Consider the following 21,578-nt stretch of genomic DNA (forward strand, 5'->3'; position numbering starts at 1 on the left):
CAAAAATGGCCCGGACAGTAGCATCAACCGAAGAATCCTGGTCAAACCTACCATACATAAGATAAAATGAATGAGGATCATTGAAAATACAAAACATAAAGAGAAACTATAAGTCAGATCATTAACATTCTCACCATATAGTACCCGGAGGTCGATTAGGATCCAGTTTTGTTAAGCCAACACGCCCAGGACTTGCAAGCAACTCTTCCAAAGTGAAAAAAGTTTGAGAGGCACTTACACCGTTGACACACGAAGTTGATTGCTGAGGAGGAAGATCATTTTGCACCCCCGCAAAGGCTGCATTATGGTTATCTTGTGTTGCCGGTGAGGTTCCCTGAGAAGAAGCAGGAGAAGGTAACCTTTGAGCAGGGCCAGTAGAGAGTATCCCTCGAGCAGAGATGGGAGGAGATAAACCTTGAGATGATATGAACTGGCTGTAAACATTTTGGTTTACAGACCCGTTTTGGTCTCGAGAAGACATCTGAATCAAATAAAATTAAAATTAAACTTAAACACTAAAACCAAAATTCAATAAAATTATACAAAAAACAAATTAAACTCGAATTTGAATCCTAAAATCAAAACCCTATAATTCGAATCTTAAAATCAAAATCCTAAAATCAAAACCCTAGAATCAAAACCCTAAAATCGAAACCCTAAAATTGAAACCCTAAAATTGAAACCCTAAAATTGAAACCCTAAAATCGAAATTGAACACGAAATAAGAACCCTAAACTCGAAATTAGAATCCTAAACTAAAAATTGACCCCCAAATCATAACCCTAAAATAAAAATCTAAACCCTAAAATAACAAGACTTTCAGATCGAGAGAATAAGAAGAGTAATCGGAGATAGAGAAGAGAGGAGGAGACTCACCGGAGATAGAGGTAGAAAGGGAGAGGAGGAGACTAACCGGACAAGAGATTCAAAGGAAAAGAGAGAAGAGGAGGAGTAAGGGTCGGAGAAGGTTTCACCGGAAAAAGAGAGAGGAGAAGAGAGAGGAGAAGAGAACAACCGGAGAAGAAAGAAATCGGAAGAAGAAGAAGAAAATTAGGGTTTGTCGGCTGGGTTTGAGCTTCGCTCAAACTAGGTTTTTTAGTTATATAGGAAATTAACGGCGTCGCAATTCCAATGCAAAATTTGTGAGGGATTTGCTACGGTCCCTCGCAATTCCCTCGCAAACATTAATTAATTTAAAATTTTATAATTTAGAGTTTTTGCGAGCAAATTTGCGAGGGATTTGCTACGTACCCTCACAATTCCCTCGCAAACATTAATTAATTTAAAATTTTATAATTTAGAGTTTTTGCGAGCAAATTGCGAGGGAATGTAGCAAATCCCTCGCAAAGTCTTTAGGGTTTAGGATTTGCAATTGTCATTAGTGCCCTATCTTTGATTATAATTCTTGAATTATATCATTTTTAAATCATTAATAGTAAAAGTAATGTAATTAGTCTTAGTGGTTTAAAGTTTTTATTTGCGAGGGAATTGCTATGTTTTGTGTTGTTTGCGATGGATTTGCGATTAATTTGCTATGGGTCTAGCAAATCAGTCGCAAATTTGTCGCAAATCTTGAATATCTAATTTGAAAAAACCATCAAAATGATTGTAACAAATTAGTCAAATTAACTTCAAGTATATTATAAGGTCCAATAGTTTCATTATACTCTTTTCTATCATCAAACTTTCCAAAATTGTCCAATATTGCATCTTACTCTAAACATGATGATGTTCTACACTATATCACATATAAGTTCATTACATTGAGACAAATATTTGCCAAATTGTCCAATTCTCTAACAATTTTGTGTTGCACTGCTATCTTTGATTATAAGTTTTGGATTCATCTTTTTTTTAACATTAATAGTAATGTAATAAGTCTTTAGGGTTTAGGGTTTAGGGGTAAGGGTTTAGGGTTGTAATTTGTGAGGGAATTGCTATGTATTGAGTAGTTTGCGATGGATTTGCGACGAATTTGCTATGACTTTAGCAAATCCGTCGCAAATTTGTCGCAAACCTAGAATATCTAATTTGCAAAAACCATCAAAATAATGTTAAAAGTTAGTAAATTCACCTTATGAACACATTCAAATGTATTTCAGAATAATTCTATTAAGTTTTGTAATATTTAAAAAATTATTATCCTAACTTTGCAATGGATTTGCTATGGCTTTCGCAAATCACTCGCAATTCCATAGCAAATTTGTTATGGAGTGTGTTCTTGCAAAATCTTCGCAATATTGCGATGGATTTGCGAGGAAAGGGACCTTCCCAGCGAATTTGTCGTAAATCCGTCGCAATTGAGCAGCGGATTTGCGACGACTGAGTTCCTCGCAAATTTGCGAAGGATGTGCTATGGTTTTTTGTTTTCTAGTAAATCTCTCGCAAATTTGCGAGAGCTGTACTCCGTCGCAATGTGTCCTAGCAAAAGGCTTGTTTTCTATTATTTATTTTGATATTTTAATTATAATCAAACTAAACCACAATAAATAAAAACTCTACCTACAAACATAATCAAAATAAGTCTTGTCTTTCAGTTTAAAAAAAAAGAAGAAGATGAATTTTTATCATATTCCATCTAGGAATGTATAGAAACAAAAACATCATAAATGTCTATTTACAATTGCAAGGAAGTAAAATTGATATAAACTAAAATCGATAGTAATCCAAATCATGGTTTATTGTAGCGATCATCCCTGACTGTATAGTTTTGAACGAATCTCCCAATATGTTTTTATCTCTTCGATGACCAACCCAAATTAAAAAAATAGTTATATTCATTTTTGTTTGTAAACCATAAAATTGCGTTTGTTGTACTGCGAATGGTTGGTTAGAAAACTACAAACGGCAGAGAATTGCTACAAATTATGATCATTATGTTTTGTTCACTCAATGGATCATATAAGCATCAACCAATCAAAATTCACGAACATACTAATTCAATGGTTCATACAAGCATCTATCGATTCATCTGAACACAACTTTAGCCCTGCAATAGCCCAAAATTCACCTATCTAGTACGTGGACCTATATGATTGGCCAAAGGCTGGATTCAATTAGCCGAGAGAGATAGTGCCTAACCGGATTCCGGTTTAACTGCGCACATTTACTTACATGATCAACCGTTTTAAATATATCTAATTAAGCATTCAATTTGACTTTCATAAAGACAATGACTGTTACGCATTAAATTCCATTTTTTTCCTTTTAATATTTCATTAACGTTCTTAGTTTACGTTTCATTTTGGCCGTGTTCTTAGGTGAAATTAGTCTAATAAGAACTTTAATTACCAAACAAGTTATATATGCATGATCCCTTTAATTAACCCGTAGATAAAGCAAACGAAACCCTCACCTGCACCACGTGCAGATATTAATTATTTTACTTACTAACACTAATTTACTGAAACTTAAAAAAAATAGTATATGTTTAAATTGTTAAATATATATATATATATATATATAGCAACGAATTTGCGTTGTCTTTTTTTTTTTTTTTACTATAAAAATAAAAGAAATAGTCATTTCATCTTCTTTAATCCGGTCACAGTCTCTTGACATTTTCGTCTATATATATTACTTAATCAAGAAAACGATACAAGTTCGAGGGGAAAGATAAAAAAGAGATATCACAAGAAAAGCTCTGAGAAAAAAAAATCGTCATGGCTTCAAAGCTGGTGATCGTCATTGTCTTCATTCTAGATCTCATTGCTGTTGGATTAGCCATTGCCGCTGAACAAAGAAGAAGTGTCGTAAGAATCACCTCTCTCTCTCTTTAATTTTACTGCTCGTTACTCTCTTTCAGATTTCTCTTGAAGTCAAATTTTGGTTTATGAGATTGTAATCTATATTTAGATAAATATGTGAGAATAGTGTTTAGACTTCAAATTGCTTGTGAGTTCTTCTTTGGTTCCAAAATCTCTGTCGGTGCGATCTCTTGTAGTGGACTCTTTATCAGATCTGATTCAAGAATCATGTTTCTTGATCAATACGGAGCTGAAAAATGGAATCTACCAGTAATCTCAAGATTTTGGATGAATTTAAAAGGAATTATATGAATAATATTTGATTACTGCATTGTAGATATTAATGTAATGGTTTTGTTGTAGATTAGTGGTTTGGTGTAGAAGGAAATGGCTGAAGATCTATCTTAAGGTTCTTGGGTTCTTTGTTTTGTTGTTTTGCAGGGTACGGTTGTTCCAGACAAGGAGAAGGTTTATGAGTATTGTGAGTATGGCTCAGACATAGCTACAAGTTATGGAGCTGGTGCATTTGTGCTCCTCTTGATTAGTCAAGTCATTATTATGATAGCTAGCCGGTGTTTCTGCTGTGGCAAAGCTCTTAACCCCGGTGGTTCAAGAGCTTGTGCTATTATGCTCTTCCTCGTTTGTTGGTAAAGCTCTATGCAGCTTATCAAAAAACCTCGTATAGGTTTCATTCATTTAGTACTGACTCATCATTCTTCTTGGTTTTGGACAGGGTGTTTTTCTTGATTGCTGAGATATGTTTGCTTGCGGGATCAATCAGAAACGCTTACCACACCAAGTACAGAAGGATGTGGAACATCGATAGCCCTCCAAGCTGTGAAGTGATCCGTAAAGGAGTGTTTGCTGCTGGTGCTTCCTTTGCTCTCTTCACTGCTATTGTCTCTCAGTTCTACTACATCTCCTATTCGCGTGCTCGAGATGATTACCGAAACCCACATTACTAGTGCGTGCAAGAAAAACCTACACCCTGAATGAGTTTGTCCATTTATTATCCACTCACTGATCAAATAGGATAATTAAACTTTGATTATGTTAGAGATTTGCTTCTTGCTTGTATTCGTCATATTTGCTTTTTGGTTTTCTTGTGATGTATAAAATCTTATATAATATAGACAGCTATTTTACATTCAGCAGTATCTAAGCTTTATTGTAACTTGGGAAGGTTTATACTTTTTAGAGCTCATAGCCTGGAAACACAGCTTGTCTTGGATCGTTCATGTCGAGAAACATGTAAGCCATTCCTCCTATACCTTCAAAGAGAGAGAAGGGTCTATCTCCTCCATGCATCTTACCTTCTGAGATGAGCTTCTCTGATTTTTCCAGGAGGAAAGACGCGAACGCTTTTGCTCGGTACAAATACTCTGGTTTCTCTGTTAACCGGTATAGAGAAAGAAACACGTATGTGTTCCCACTGATACCATGACAGATTCCTAATCGTTTAAGCAATCCACGGTTCCACACTACTTCTCCTGCCTCCATTGCTGCCTCTATGAATTCCTTTGTCTTAAAAACCTGAACAATATCCAGAAATGAGTGTTGCCTTATGGTTTTACTGATAAAGAGCATTTCAATGTAAAAAAGGTTAGTACCTGAGCTGCCTTTACGAGGGTGAGAGCAACACCAGGAGCACCGTGACACCAGTGAACAAGGCGATCTGATTCGCTTCCTTCACTAGATGGGTAATTTCCACTTGGAAAACGGTTTTGTATCATATAGCTTAATGTACCTTTGACATCTTGGATTTCATCTGGTTCAAGTTCCATATGCATCAAAACATTCATGATCCCAGCTAAACCGTGTGCAGCACCCCAGTACCTCTTGCCGTGCCACTCGTACATCAACGGACAACTTCCTCTTTTCCCTAGCTGTCTTCCTGCCCTGAAGATTTCCTCAACCACTGACCTCTGAAGTTACAAAGAAACCAGATGGCTAATTTTGAACTTCCATAGTCAAGCAACCAAAAGAAACTTAAAACTTTCTTACCATTTTTGCAGATGATACACACTCCTGACCAATATGCTTATTCATGAACAAACATGACCACAAGTATCCTGCTCTACCATATAGCAACTCGTATGGCAAGTCACTAGGAATCCGAATCTGTTAATAACACCAAGTTTGCAACACTCAAGCAGAGTAAAACTCAAGTCAATCTATTTGCAAAAAAAAAAAAGAAACTAGACTTACCTCACTGAAACGGGCCAAGTAACGATCACACAACTGCTCATCACCTAAATGCTTGGCAGCAACAGCACCAAGAGCACATACACCAGCATGACCACATATAAACGTCACAACACGCCTGTTAAAAACCACGCTCATCATGCGTCAATTAGCTTAAAATTACTCATAATATCTGTTGTAATCATTTTAAAAAAGAGGACTTTACTTAGAATCTATTGAAGCTACATAACAAGCCTCAACAATCTCTAAGCATAGCTTAAGATCATCTTCGTTTTTTGTGACTTGATAAGACTTGAACAAGAGATGAGCAGTCCCAAGAACTCCAGTATACAGGCTATAGTCTCGAACACGTTTTCCAGATCGTTCCCATGTCTCCAACACTACCTTTAAACACATAGAATTGAAATTTCAGTAGCTTACAAACCAAAACTTAAAATCAAACTGAAGAGTGAGTTTTTTTTACCGTATCTTTGAGGCTTAGAGCAAGTCTCTGAAGCTTCTTGGAGAATGATTTGTACGGAAGTGAGAGCAGTCTCGTCAACGAATCTTTACCTCCGGCAACAGTTTCCTCATCTCCGGCGGATTCTTCCGGTACAAACTCCGGCAACTCGTTTTGGAAGAAACGTTCTCCCATCTCTCTCTCACTCTCACTAAGCGGTGCTGAACGACGACGAAGTGATGACACACATCGTTGCATCAAAAAGTTGGAAAATTATTAATGGGCCTTAAAGTAAGCCCAATAAGGCCCAGCCCATGGTTCTTTGTCTCCTTTTACCTTAAAACTCTCTGCTAAACCTAAAACCCTAGGTTGAGTTGATTTCACTTGACAAAGTCTCTGCGCGGACGGAAAAAAAATGGGGAGGAAGCGGAAGCATAGCGAGACGGAAGCGCCGGCACCGGTGAAGAAGAGCGATGAGTCTGCTCCTGAGAGACCCAAGAGAACTCTGTTGGGATGGAAAGATAAAAGCGAAGGCGAGGCGGAGAAATCTAAAGCTTTGTCTTCTTCGTCTGTATTCAGGAATAAAGAGAAGGTTTTGGTTACTTGTTCCCGTCGGATTAGTTTCAGGTTTGAGTTTAATTTTTGTTAAATTTGTTGTTTCCTTTCTTTTGGGTTTGGTTGTGTTTTAGGGTTTTGAATTGATTTTGTGTGTTTTGTGTGAAGGTATCGGCATCTGATGTTGAACATGGTTTCGCTTCTACCACACTGTAAGAAGGACAGTAAAGTTGAAGCTAAGAGCAGCAAAGGCGCGACTTTGAATGAGCTTATTGAGCTTAAGGGTTCTTCTTCCTGTTTGTTTTTCGAGGTAAAGGTTCCATCTTTATTGCTACTTACTTTTCTCTAGGCTTAGCTTTTGTTCATTTAGCCTCAAACCTTAGAAACTTGTGATTAGGATACCCTATGCAAGCTTATGTGTATATATACTTATTGATGTAAATGGACGATCGTTTGAAGGTATTGGTTGATTGATTTGTGTTTCCATTTGCAGTGTAGGAAACATAAAGATCTTTACTTATGGATGGTCAAATCCCCTGCTGGACCGTCTGTGAAGTTCTTGGTTAATGCTGGTAAGTCTCTAACTTCTCAAAGTTTAGTTTTTAAGCGATAAGTTTCTGATATATGTAGGCTCATGTTTAGCTATGATGGGTTTAATCAGCGTGTATAACTGTGTTCTGTTTCTGGAGCCATGAATTGTTGGTTAAATGGGGTTTCACTTTTGTTTTCTGTATTTTGAAGTACACACAATGGAAGAGCTGAAACTTACTGGAAATCACCTAAAAGGGTCGCGTCCGCTTTTGACATTCTCATCCAACTTTGATAAAGATGCCCACTGGAAACTCCTGAAGGAGATGCTTACTCAGGTTGTTACCAGATTCATTCTCACGGAATAATGTTTTTGGTCCGTTAGTTGTCGATAATATCTGAGACTTCCACATCCTAATTAGTTTGTTTTCTTTATTTCTCAGGTATTTGGAGTTCCTAAGGAGCACAGGAAATCTAAGCCTTACCATGACCATGTATTCGTTTTCTCCATTGTCGATGACCATATATGGTTCCGGAACTACCAGATTTCAGTTCCTCACAATGAGTCAGATAAGGTTGCAAAAGGCGGCTTGGATAAAATGACCCTTATCGAGGTTTGTAGACAAAAGAGTTATAACTTTGAACAGTATTTTGCCTGTGAATTCGACTGAGTGAAATGTACTATTGACAACAGGTTGGTCCAAGGTTTTGTTTAAATCCAATCAAGATATTCGGAGGCAGCTTTGGAGGACCAACACTTTATGAGAATCCGTTCTACGTATCTCCAAATCAGGTATCATCGATCAATGTCAGTTGACTTCATATTGAATCTTAGGACATTCCTGAAAGCAAATTTTAACTGTCTGTGTGTCTTTAGATTCGAGCTTTGGAAAAGAGAAATAAAGCCGGGAAATTCGCTAAAAAGATCAAGGCTAAGACAAGGAGAAAGATGCATGAGCTCTCAAACCCATTGGAGCCTGATGAGTTTGCAGATATGTGGAAAGATGATGAATGATCAGGTTTCAAGAAATTGTACCAGTTCACTTTTGTCTTACTGTTCTTTAAGTTTTTCCCTTTATTGTGCACGATCAAACAGAATCAGTTTTTGTCTTACAATATTGTTGTTTACATCGTTGAGAGTAATTACAAAAACAGGAGAGAGTATCAAAGAACAAACCCAATTAGCTTCAGTTTTCAATCAGTTTTCTAAAGGAATGTCCTTTTTTTTGGAGCTTTCATTAGATAGTCTTTTGAGTTTGTACAAAAGGGTAAGCTCGTACCTAAAATTACAGTTGGGATTCAAAACTCTTCCTCCTTGTTTACCGTTGCAGCATCTTGGGAGCTTTGCCATTATCCCATCCAAACACACACTGCAATTTTTAACCGATAAATCTTGCGTACATTGCACCATTGCGTACAATTTCATCTTCCCGAGACTTTCCTCCCCGGCGGCATACATGTAGTCTTTTCTGTAGGGCTTTTGTTCTTTCCTACTTGCTTTCTCTTTCAGCTTATAGAGGAGAGCCCTCGTGTTCTTGTTGAATGACTTTGTATCGCCGTTCACATCTTTTGCGTTGTACAAATAGAAAATGTGCTTGTTATCGATCTCCCCGTAGGTATAGATCGAAGAAAGGTCAAGTATACAGTTGTCGTACCATATTATTCTCCTTTTGTTGTTATGACACAGTCTACGAATCTGTCACATATCAAGAACTATGTTATTTTGTACTTTGTTACATAGTTATTTTTGCACTATGATCATTCATTTACCCCAGAGAAGGCGGTGGTAAGGCAAGAGCGGCACTTGGATTCAGAGGTGTCTCCCCGACACTGGAACTTGGCGTAGATGGCACTACCATTACTACCAACGCTTCCGCTGCCGAAACCGTAGTCTAGATCGGCACCAATAAAATCGAGGATAACTTTGACACTGCTCTCGTATGAACTCTCCGACTTGTATGTCCCGTCACTTTTGATGCATACGTGTTGTAGATATGCATTGGTCTGGTTTAGGGACAAAACACTCTGTATAAAAGGGAGTTGCAAGGTCACCACTGCCAAGATAGAGACTGAACGTTTCGATACAGAGGAAGAAGACATCGTGTCCAGAGGACGATTATCTTTTAATTTATTAGATCCGTCATGTATTGAGTTGAGATGTTTATATCAGGAGAGAGGAGTTTTGGGATGGGACTTAGTATTTACGGCGAGAGAAGAGGAGGACCAATGAAAATGTCAATGTTGAAAGGTTTAAAACTTAAGTAATACTAAATTTGTTCCAACCTTTAAACAGCTTCGTAGTTTACATCATCACTAGTACTAATGAAAGTGTTTATTGTTGTTTGGATTGTCGAAGGTAATTTACAAAAAACAGAACAGAACAGAACCGAATCTTCGATGAAACCTGATCCGGTTCAATACCTTTTCCTTTGTGACATTTGTGATCTTGTTAAAATGTTAACGAATAAAAAACTCTTTCTCAATGCATATATATAAAATAAAAAAGAACCAAACAACCATCAAAATTGGCCATATGTGCCACCTCATCATCTCTCCACTGTGTTTTGTTTAACGTCTTCGTTACACTCTCTCTCAAATTAGTAAAAAAAAAGTGTTAGAAATTGTTGCACACTACACATTATATGACTTCTCCTTACATAATCAGCACTAGAGTCGAACTACCACCACCAAAGCAAGCTAAGACCAAAGCATAATTTGGATCATATGACTTCTTAAACTTGCGTCCTACTATAAACGGACCACTTCTTGTATATTCTTAGTATAGTAAGAAAAGAAAAAAAAGTCGTGATCGTTCCACCATACACATGACTCGTCCATCAGTCGAGTAAAAAGCGAGAGAGCAAAAGTGGAATAACTTTGGCAATGTTGATACTCTGCATCTTCCCATTTTACTTACAGTAGCAAGTTTATGCCAATAGTAATAGAAGCCACTTTTTTCAGTTCACACAACTATTAAGGTAAAATGCAACACAGATACACGGTTTCCTGGGTTACTCAATGGGTTTAAGAGTAAGATGGTGACAGAAAAAATCAAAACCTATAACCAAAAATGGATAAAGAAGCTCGTAAGTGCGTGGAGTGGTTACGTTGGAAGAAGATGAGAGGAACAAGTAAAGGAAAAAGCAGAGCAGAGCCTGAGGTCATCTCTCGGCTATAAAAACAGAGAAGGAGTCACAACACAAGAACATCACAGAGAAAGAGATTCAAATAGCAAACAGAAAAAACTTTATACATTCTTTAGAGAAAAAAGAAATGGGTGTCGTAGCATTCGAGTGGGCAGAGGTAGGTGACAACCAACTGACGCTTGTGATGAACAGAGACAATTGGGCAAACAGGCAAGTTTTAATTTTGTTGAATCGACGTACGTTACAAGTTATAACAATGTTGGTGACTTTTATTTTATGGTTTTGTCTGATGGATTTCATAGGGAAATAAGTAGGGTGTCTTGGGATGTTCGGAGTGAGAGTCTGAGTGGTCGGTGCAAAGATAATGGCGGAACGTGGTTTGCTATATCATCAAAAGGCCGTGTCGCGTTTCTCATGAGTAAAACGTTGTTGGAAGACAAGGTTGATAAAGATGGTGGATCCGAGTTGTACCCCATTGATTTTATGAAGGTTTGTTTCAATTTTGTCTTCTTTTTTTTTGGATTTTCAAACATATTTTTGGTTTGATCACTGGATTGTGCTTTGTTTGATTTGCAGAGTAACGTGAGTCCAGAGGAGTTTGCCGATCATGTGGCACGGTGTGCAAAGGATGACAAACTGGATGAAAAGAACAATGGGTGGTCCTATAGCCTTATAGTCGCTGACTTGACTTTGAATTCAATGGTTCATATCAGGAAACCCCATATACTTGCGCCTGATGTCTTGACTGAAACGGTTCCGTTTGGTGTGCACACACTTTCTCCTGACGGCGGTCTCGATTCCACAGATGCTACCAGGGTAAATTATATATCAAGTACAAGTATTTCATATAGTTGTTGGTAGCTTTTTCAAACCCTTTTTTTTTTTTTTTTGTGTTGCGCAGGATTTGTGCCTGAGAGACTATTTTAGTCAGATGATTGGTGTTACCAACCCACAAGATTTTCCATGTGGAGAAGCCACCACAGACAGCTTTAGTGATTGGGGAAACCATCCACTAACACGGTTTAAGAAGTTTGTTGAGAGGTTTATGTGTACTCCTGTGGAAGAAGGTCAACCAACGGTGTATTTCGAAAGGAAGACTGATGAAGAAGTACGAAACTTTTATCTAAACGTTTTCATTGATCCATTCTCCTTACGTACCATCGTTATAATTTACTTAAATCTCTTTCTTTTGATTTTGATTCAGCTTGGAATACCACGCTTTGGAACAACAAGTGCGACAGCATTGGCGGTGGAACGCAATGGGGAAGTAACGTTCTTTGAGAGTTACAGGGAAACTGATGGTCGTTGGACCGGGAAAGACCTCAGTTTCAACATGGAGTAGAGACTAGAGACAGAGTTCCAAAGAAACACTGCGCAGCATTTCAAAATATAATTATTCTACAACTACTAAATAATCTTGTTGATGCTGTCTATAGATCTCTTTAATTAACATTGTTGTACGATTTAAGGAAACCTATTTCCTTGATCGCACTATATCTATAGTAGTCTAAGAAGTAAAAGAAAAGAACATTATGCTTAAAATAAATAAATAAATTTGTTGGATTTCTATAAATTTCCTTTGGCACAACTTAGAAGTACAAAACCATAAATTACTCAATTTCTTCCAACATTTAAATAGCTTCGTAGATTGCATCATCACTAGTAACTAATGAAAGTGTTCATTGTTGTTTGCATTGTCGAAGGTAATTTACAAAAAAAAAAACAGAACAGAACACAAGACTATAGAAGGTTTCCTCAATCAGTCTTCTTCTTCATCCTTGCTTGCATTAACGAGAATTCGCTAGAGCCCAATTAGCTTCACTTCCTCTTCTTGGAATGCTACTGATCTTTGAACAAGCATCGACTTTAAAGTTAGCTCCACATATAACTCCTTCACTATCAATCCTCGGCATTGCCTTCATTTTATTCTTCGGATGCTCAAAACTCATCAAACCAGTTTCACTATGAAACATACAACCTGAAACATAACATTACAGAAAACACATTAACTCTTGTCTCCAAATTAACAAGTTACGGATTTGACGTCAGTGTTTACATAGCTCTCATTTAGGATTTATGGAATATTTGGTGTTTATCTTCTTCCCTTTATTTTATATTTGATTCTCTTATAAAAGGGATCGAACCTCATGTATAGATAACTTTGAATTGGAATAAAAAGTTATTTTGAAAAGAGCTTTGTATAAGCCTAGAGAGAAAAACTCTCACACCCATAAAGATCTTATCTTGAGTAGGACCTGAGAAGAGGACTCTCATCCCTTTCCATTCTTAGCTTCTGCACCGCATCATTTGGTATCAGAGCCAAAACGGTTCTTCTCATGGTAGTGTATATTCCTAAGTTCTACGGTGGAATACGTGTTGATTCATTCTTAGATTGGCTCACGGATGTTGAAGACATATTGATGCTTCAAAGCGTTCCCGCTAATGAACAGGTTTCGCTTGTGACTAAGAAGTTTTGAGAACATGCATCAACATGGTGGTAGAAAGTGAAGAAAACACGCAAGAAAGCTGGCAAGAGTCCTATCAAATCATGGGATAAACTCAAACAAAAGCTTTGTGCAACCGATCTGCCTCGTCATATGATGTATAATCTTTTGCCGAATATGAAACAAGGAGCACGATTGATTCAAGTCCACAACGTTGTCGATGAGCATATCTACGATGTTGTTGGTGATGATTTGTGTACTCTGAAACTCGCCTCTGATGAAGACAGTAATGCTGACGAAGTGAAAGAACCCGACAACATGGAAGACGAAGACGTTGTTGTCGACGTAGAAAACGGCGATGATGAGTATGCCTATGTGGATGGCTCGAATTTTTCTCCTTTGGTGCATGATGCCGAGCAACAGTTCAGTGTCAAAGTTGCTGAAGATGATTTGGTGTACGATGCCGTGATCTTCACCGATGGTGAAGATGATTATGTCAACGCCAATGCTACATAAGTTGAAGATGATTTTTTCAACACCAATGATATGGAAGACGATGATGATAACAATGATAATGCAGATTATTAGAATATTGAGAGGAAGAAGAATGCACTGAAATGATATCAAAATATAGCCTCCAGAGTTGTACTGTGACAATCTATCCGTCGTGTATCTCACTGCAAATCCTGCCTTACACGAGAAAAGTAAGCACTTCGCGAATCACTACCATTATGTGAGAGAGAAGGTTTCTCTCGGAACTGTTATCGTAAAACACATACCTGGTCATCAGCAAATTGCCGACATCTTCACGAAGTTTCTGCCTGCAAAACCTGCGGTCCAAACTTGGTGTGGTCCTCCCTCCCACACAGAGTTTGCGGGGGAGTATCAACAACTCAACAGCTCCGAGCAAGAACTCAACAGCTCCGACTTCCTCTGTCAAGATCACAAATGAATCGGATCAAAAGTATAATCGAGTAACGGTGAAGAAAAAAGATGAAGAGATTGCTCCAAAGATTGAAGTGATTAAAACGGTAATGGGCTTTACCTCACACCAGCCCGTTACCGTCAAGCCTAACAAGCCTTTTTAAGCTCAGTCCAACAGAGAAAAGCCCACAACTATTCAAGCTTCTCCAACCTTCCAACGACTATCTCCACCTGCACAAATGGACGAAAACACAGTCAACAAAGCAAAGACCACAATTGACCGTACGGAGCAAATAGAATAGATTTGAGTGTCTTTGACTTATGTGATGAGTGAACTGTCCTATAGCAAAACCCTAATATTTTGATGTCTATGTAAGGACAAGTGATGTAACCTAATCAATTTAAAGAAATAAAGGAGAGCAGCCGACGACTCCGCTTCATAGGCGAGCCTCATCTCTTCCCTCATCAAATGGGTCGGCGAAAGAAATTTGCTTCAGTTTCAGCTTCCATCGACATCTCCGCTCATCTGAGATAGATGAGCTTGAATCAGATGGAGAATATTGAGTTAAGATGTCGAGTGAAGTAGATCTAACAATTCTTGGCACTGGTCCAAGGGGAAGAGGATTCGCTGAAGAGGGAGAAGGAGAAGAATTCTGCCTCCACCTATGCAAGATACGGCCATCGTGAAAATGCAGAATCACAATTAGGAAATTAGGAGATTCAAACTATCTTTTTCACATTCCAGATGAATCAACTAGGTCTTGGGTTCTCCAGAGGGGTCTTTGGCATGTTGATGATTGTTTGATGTTTGTTGCTTCTTGGACTCCCGAAGCATCTTTAGCTATCCCCGAGATCAAAACTATTCTTGTATGGGTGACTTTAAAAAAGTTACCCATCATTCTCTATTCAATTCTTGGCATTAGTCATATAGCTTATGGATTAGGTGCACCAATGGCAACCCATAAACCTAGACTAGATCCATTTTTGATGGGTGAGGCCAAGATTTTGGTAGAGCTTGAGCTGAGCAAAGCCTTTCCAACTAAGATTGCTGCTAGTGATATAAATGTGTTTATCTCTATGGTAGAGGTAGAGTATGCTTGGTTACCCACTAATTGTAAGAATTGTGGGCAATTGGGTCATAAAGAAAAGCGTTGCTTACAGTCTACATCAAGTCCTCAAGCGAATGTAGCTACGATCATTGAGTCCTCTATTGATAAGGTTTCAGAGCCTGACAATGTAAATGCTTCAAGCCCCATACAAATTGTTACAAATCAGTCTACTACTCCTGGTCAGATCTTAAGCATTGAGGTACACGATTACTAATGTTTCTCTCTTACCAGTCGGAGAACCAATTGCAACAAAACAAGCGTCACCTACTATAGTAGAAGAACACATTCTGTCAACAACTGTCTCACCCGCTGAGAATTTACCTATTTTTGAAACTGTTTAAGTAACTCCTTTATCTATTGAATCTCCTATTCAGGAAACTGCACAGACTTCTTCAGCTATATCTCATGCTATTTTCCAAGGGGGGAGTAGTAAACAAGCCGAGATTAAAATTGGTTCAAATCAATTTGCCTCATTGGGTCCTTCCGAAGGAGAGGAATATTTGTTGGAGTCAGACTCGGATAATGAAACTGAACCGATGGATCTAATGACTCCTACGGGTAAAATAATCCTTTGGGAACAACCAGTTAAACCATCAGCAAAGGTAAAGGAAAATCATAGTCGGACAGGTCGTGGAAGGGGCAGTGATCGTGGGAGACGAAGTGGTTGTGGCTAGTGGTTTCCAATATCCTCATCTTAAGCCAATCGAAGCGGAAGACTCGATTGCATGTGTGCATCTTATGCACCCTTTCTTTCTCTTATTTGAATATTTTGTAATCTCCATGACTTGGGATCATGGCTATTAATAATATACTAGGTAACAATATAGTGGGGATAAATCTATACAAATAATATGAGTGTTATAAGTAAAGTTATTATCTAAAATTTAAAATTTGTTTGTGTAATATCCAAATATATAACCCGTGAAATTATGTTTAGATCAAACTATTATGTATCAACTAAATATATATATCATTCGTTCTTTCTTCAATCTATGCAAGATTATTTATTTTGTTTAATTTTTCTTTTTGTAAGAATATTATACCAATGGTATTAAATAATTACATTGCCTATAATAATGATTATTGTGACAATTTTATTTTGGAAAATTTAAATATGTGAATATTAATAAGTTTTTTTTAATAGGTAAATAATTTAGGTTTTTAAACATGTTTTAGATCTAATAATGATATAATAATTAAATATGTTATAAAAATGATTAAAATATATTTTAAAATTAAAATGTTTGATTTTCTAATTAATTGAAAAGGAATATTCTTTAATCATTCAATAGCAATTATGTGTAAATATCCATAAAATAAGAGCAATAAATTCATTAGTGTCTCGAGCTCTCTAGCGACGACACATCTACATTTTCTTGAGAATATTTCTCTATTAATAATATACTAGATTATGACCCGCGGTACATCGCATGCCAAGTTTTTTTTGATTTTTTAAAATTAATATACTATTTTAATACTAATTTTGTTAATGTACTCTTTTGTTAATTTTAGTGATTTAGTGTATAATTCGTGGTATACCGCACAAAAATTTTTGTTTAATACAATTTTAATTAAATTAGTTTGATTCTATATATTTTATATTGGTGTTGTTAAAATAGTAAAATAAGGATTTAACCTGTATTAAAGTATCATGTTAATAATATTTTATTTTTTTAATATTATCAATTCAATCATGTAGTGTCATATAACCCGTCATGTAATATAACTCGTTTGTGTTATTTTGAAAATTCAATATGTTTAAATATTCATAATTTTAAACATTTTATTAAGTTTAGATATATAAGTTATAAATTATAAACTTCTTAAAATTCAATAATTTACTATATATAGTAAAATTACTATATATGTATGTTGAACACACACTTTTTATATCAATTGAGTAATATATGTTCGTTTAAAAAAAATCAAATCATAATATATACAGGAAAAATACACATTTTATTAACTTTATGTATTATATGATGATTTACTACATTTAAAATTTAAAATAAAAAAAAGATGATACGAGAACAATTTTTTTAATATAAATAAATCTTCCAAATATATATATTAATTATAGAATAGTATAAATATATGGATATTTAAAAGATTTTAATTATGTTTAGTTATAAGGATAGTAGAGAGAATTAACTAAACTTGTTTGGATATGAATATAATCATTAAATGGCATTAAATGCAAAATCTTTCCAAAAAAATATTTTTGAGCAAAAACTTTCCAAAATATCCTCTATAAAAAGTATAGATAGAGGATATTTAAAAAAATAATAATAATAAATAAAGAGTAAAATGTTCTTTACCTAAACAGCCTCTGAACTCATTCTTTAGTATTTACGGCGAGAAGAGGAGGACCAATGAAAATGTCAATGTTGAAACTCATGCTTCGTACTAATGAAAGTGCTTATTGTTGTTTGGATTGTCGAAGATAATTTACAAAAACAGAACAGAACAGAACCGAATCTTCGATGAAACCTGATCTTGTTAAAATGTTAACGAATAAAAAACTCTTTCTACATGCATATCTTTCTCCATGCATATATATATATATATATATATATATATTTGAAGTACATTTTGGGTTCTACCCTTTAAATTAAAATAATTTGTAAAATTAATCTTTAGAAAATTGCACAAAAAACAATAAGTTAAATATGGAAATCAAAATCGAAACTAATTATCAAAGTATATTATGACATTTGAAGTTTTTTAGTTTAAGAAACAGTATATTTTCAGCATATTTTTCAGCAGTAAATGTAATTTTTTTATTACCTAATATGAATCATATTTAATAGCCTAAAATCTGTTATATTCCCCATGATTACCATAATTTAGTACGGATATTAATCAATAGAAGCTTATTCAAATTTTAATTGAAACAATATTCCTTACTTTCATGCTATAATTTGCGTGTTCATAGAAATAATAACGATTTATTGTGCTTGCAATCAAATAATCCAAAATCGGTCAGATTTCTACTGATTATGATAGCAAATATTTGTGTTTAATGCTACACTGAATAATAAAATCTAAATTTCTAAAGATTTTAATTTGCATAAAATCAATGGGACTGTTTATTCTCTATAAATACTTCGGTTATTTAGTAGCCAAATCAATGGGCACATCACCATTCAATTGCTTTAGACCATCATTAGTGGAGAAACTTAGTTACCATAGTTACTCTCATAATAATTAATTATATAAATAATACTAAATTAAGTAAATTAACCCTAGGAGAAACTTAAGCAAAATCACCCTATTAGTAGAGAACCCAAAAAAAGGTTGCTCAAGAATTTAAATAATAATTTTTTAATTTATGTTGATTAATTATCAAACTTTAATTATCTAAAATGATAAAACAATTGCAAATCTAGCTTGCAAGACTCCAAATGCACGCTCTACATCCTTACGACATCCTTCTTGCCATTGAGCAAAGAGTTTTGCTTTTCGACCACGTGGAAGTGTAATGGATTGGATGAAAGTTGCCCATTTGGGATAGATAACGTCAGTGAGATAGTACGCCATTTTGTATTGCCGTCCATTGACAACGTATGTAACTCTCGGAACTCGGCTCTCTCGGATATCATCAAACACCGGGGAGCGGTCCAAGATATTGATATCACCAGGGAGCAGCCCAATATGCGTGCCATTGAGGGTTTATATTGAGCTCAAGGTTAGATGGTAAGGTGAAGTTTACTTTCCAAACAAGTGGGTTTGGGTTTTGAAATTTACCTAAACTACAACAACCATAAATTTATTACATTAAAACAAACTACAAACCCTACACCATCAAACAATAAGTTTGATGTTGAAGCATTCATCAAACCCAACCACTCGACAAGTATCTCTCTAATCAAGTACTATCCGTATTTATCACAACCAACAAACAAAAAGCAATCATCAATCACTGACTCAAATATTACCTAATCTAACACTAAATAAATTACAAACTTATATTCAAACACTTGATCAAACTCATACTCAAACTCATCACTTATTACATTTATAAGACCATACCTTTTTACACAATTATTTATACACAAACAAAGCAAACATAACACTAGTGTTTCATGAAAAAGCTACTAATTCATCCCAACACACAACCGCAAACAATAACTATCAACAACATATGAAAGCTGTTGTACCATACCTTTTCAAATAAGAGAATCCAATAGTTGTGTCCGCTTCATGAATATCACTCCAAATCAAATCCATTTGACCTCGCACAAACATATAAAAAGAGTCAATATAAATCACAGAAAACAAAAACAAAAACATTCTACTCTTAATAAGAACAACAGACTAATCTCATAAAAAAAGAAAGTTTCGATTACAACCACAAACCCATATAACAAAACTATCAAACATATCTAATCTCAACCAAAACTATCAGACAATAAATCGTAAACCCTCCAAAACTATCAGACAATAAATCGTAATGAGACAACACTAATTTCCCAATCAAGCAAATAACCGGTTGATTAAACTAATCTCATAATCAATTGAACATCAAACTAATCTCATAATCAATTTAACAACAGAATAATCTCATACATGCAATAGATCAGAATTGAATCAACATACATGCAATAGATCGGAATTGAGAAGACGAACCATCTCGTCTCTGATTCGTTAGCCAGTGGACCTCCCCGTTCGTTGTAGGCCACCAGAAAACCTCCGCCATCGTTGTCTCACCAAAATAAGCCTCCGCCGTCGTTTGCCGTGAGAACTGAACCGTCCTATCTGACGGTTACGCCGATCTGGAAGCCGTCGCCTTCGGGTAACCAACAAACAACCATTTTACGCCGGAAAATTCAATGGATTCGATGCGAAAAAAAACACCGGTTTTATATTTACCTACCAACCTCTCATGTAACGCCACGTCTCGTTCTTAAGGCGTTGCTCAGAATGTTTCCGACAGTAACGATACTCGGCAAAATGGACCCATTTATGGGTTTTTTAATATGTCTTTGGGGCCCAAATACAAAAGCAACCCAACGAGAAACGCCCAGTAATCATGCTCTTATGCATCTGGCTTGGACTAATTAAGGCTCTTCCCTATCCTCTTTTCAGTTGAATGAATCGCTTTCATTTTTTTATGGCTTTACATAGTGATTGTACGTTGGATTTTGCAGCTTCTCCAGTGGATTCAAAAATGGTTCCTTCCTTCTATGTTACCTTAAGCTACAGGTTTTGGCTTTTGGGGAATGGTTATGGTTTTGATTCTTTTATTATGGTGGCTCATGTTTCATGTTTGGGTGTGGATATGCAGGGTTTTGTTTGGCCTCAGATTTCTGATGGGTTCATCCTCGATGTAAGTTAAATGTTCGAAAGATTAATCAAGAAAATGTAACCATAATCCATTCTAGCTTATTAACTTATATCTTTGGTGCAACACTAATGGTTTTTTTTGGTGTGTAAACAGTTATTTAAATTTATCATCAATACACATGTAATTGGAGGATTAGAGGCAATGGCTGACCCAGGAGAAAAATTTGCCCTGGTCAATAATTTTTTTATAAGCAGTTAAATATTTAAACACACAAAAAAAGAGAGTATTGAACCTGGGTTTGGGGTGTCAAACTACTAAAGAAAACCAACTTTGCTACCAGAATTTCAGTATTTTATATGCAAAAAAACTTTATTTCAACATTTTACCAGGTCACTTGACCTCCCTAACGTCTACGTAGGTCCGCCGTTGATTAGAGGATGGATTGGTTTTCTTTTGTTTCTTTGGTTTGTTTTTTATTTGGCAGGTGACAAGTAAAGAAACTGTATGCTAACTTCTTCAGGCAAAGGAAAATATTTGAATATTTGTATGAATGCTATAGACGTATAATTACATTGAACTACCACCTAAAATAACAAGTTTTGGAATGCATTCTCTAACTCTACACTTAGCGGAAGTGGCTTTAGAACTTATAAGAAGAAGATTTCAGATTGAACTTTCAGTATGTGCATAGCAACGTAAGTACCTCACGTTCTCTCTCTACTCTACTAGATGTTTCAGTTCAAGTGATTTACCATTTGAGAAATAAATGGACGATTGTTTAATTTCTATTCTCATATGATTTTTTTACTGACCGATCAGGATATAAAATTTAGTTTTTATTAACAATCAATATACAATTATAAAATCTTAAATACTAAACAAAACAAATAAATTAACAAACAAATATAAGTTTTTTTTTAAAAAAAAATTGTCGTGCGCGTGAGTTAAAACCTAGTATATAAAATAAAAATGAACCACGCAACCATCCAAATTGGCCATATGTGCCACCTCATCATCTATCCACTGTGTTTTGTTTAACGTCTTCGTTTCACTCTCTCTCAAATTAGTAAAAAAAAGTGTTATAAATTGTTGCACATTGCACATTATATGACTTCTCCTTACATAATCAGCACTAGAGTCGAACTACCACCACCAAAGCAAGCTAAGACCAAAGCATAATTTGGATCATATGACT

General features: G+C 35.8%; 5 protein-coding genes and 1 pseudogene across 6 annotated transcripts; 4 read left to right on the forward strand and 2 right to left on the reverse strand.

The window, feature by feature from the left end:
- Window positions 1-3,487: 3,487 nt before the first annotated feature.
- LOC104778220 (uncharacterized) lies at window positions 3,488-4,893 on the forward strand. Its single transcript, XM_010502612.3, has 3 exons — window positions 3,488-3,752; window positions 4,188-4,393; window positions 4,480-4,893. Exons 1-3 carry the CDS (start codon window positions 3,663-3,665, stop codon window positions 4,709-4,711), a joined length of 528 nt encoding a protein of 175 aa, XP_010500914.1. The 5' UTR covers window positions 3,488-3,662; the 3' UTR covers window positions 4,712-4,893.
- Window positions 4,838-6,644, reverse strand: LOC104778221 (lanC-like protein GCR2). Its single transcript, XM_010502613.3, has 6 exons — window positions 6,415-6,644; window positions 6,157-6,335; window positions 5,955-6,069; window positions 5,751-5,867; window positions 5,357-5,671; window positions 4,838-5,279 (listed from the first exon to the last, which is right to left on the reverse strand). Exons 1-6 carry the CDS (start codon window positions 6,583-6,585, stop codon window positions 4,941-4,943), a joined length of 1,236 nt encoding a protein of 411 aa, XP_010500915.2. The 5' UTR covers window positions 6,586-6,644; the 3' UTR covers window positions 4,838-4,940.
- A 104-nt stretch (window positions 6,645-6,748) lies between these two features.
- On the forward strand, window positions 6,749-8,649 carry LOC104778222 (ribosome biogenesis protein BRX1 homolog 2). The gene is made up of 7 exons (XM_010502615.2): window positions 6,749-7,017; window positions 7,114-7,255; window positions 7,439-7,517; window positions 7,687-7,811; window positions 7,917-8,087; window positions 8,168-8,266; window positions 8,351-8,649. The coding sequence occupies exons 1-7, from the start codon at window positions 6,806-6,808 to the stop codon at window positions 8,486-8,488; spliced, it is 966 nt and encodes a 321-aa protein (XP_010500917.2). The 5' UTR covers window positions 6,749-6,805; the 3' UTR covers window positions 8,489-8,649.
- LOC104779335 (putative cysteine-rich repeat secretory protein 10) lies at window positions 8,350-9,588 on the reverse strand (annotated as a pseudogene). The gene is made up of 2 exons (XR_015594589.1): window positions 9,244-9,588; window positions 8,350-9,169 (listed from the first exon to the last, which is right to left on the reverse strand). The product of XR_015594589.1 is annotated as a putative cysteine-rich repeat secretory protein 10 (transcript).
- A 1,005-nt stretch (window positions 9,589-10,593) lies between these two features.
- On the forward strand, window positions 10,594-12,192 carry LOC104778223 (uncharacterized). The gene is made up of 5 exons (XM_010502616.2): window positions 10,594-10,829; window positions 10,922-11,108; window positions 11,196-11,435; window positions 11,521-11,727; window positions 11,824-12,192. Exons 1-5 carry the CDS (start codon window positions 10,747-10,749, stop codon window positions 11,959-11,961), a joined length of 855 nt encoding a protein of 284 aa, XP_010500918.2. The 5' UTR covers window positions 10,594-10,746; the 3' UTR covers window positions 11,962-12,192.
- Window positions 12,193-14,557: 2,365 nt separating this feature from the next.
- Window positions 14,558-15,770, forward strand: LOC147947846 (uncharacterized). Its single transcript, XM_087507473.1, has 3 exons — window positions 14,558-14,670; window positions 14,746-15,295; window positions 15,471-15,770. Exons 1-3 carry the CDS (start codon window positions 14,558-14,560, stop codon window positions 15,768-15,770), a joined length of 963 nt encoding a protein of 320 aa, XP_087363599.1.
- Window positions 15,771-21,578: the final 5,808 nt, after the last annotated feature.

Source organism: Camelina sativa, chromosome 3, assembly GCF_030686135.1.
Source record: "Camelina sativa cultivar CO46 ecotype springtype chromosome 3, ASM3068613v1".
Taxonomy (NCBI): Eukaryota; Viridiplantae; Streptophyta; class Magnoliopsida; order Brassicales; family Brassicaceae; genus Camelina; species Camelina sativa.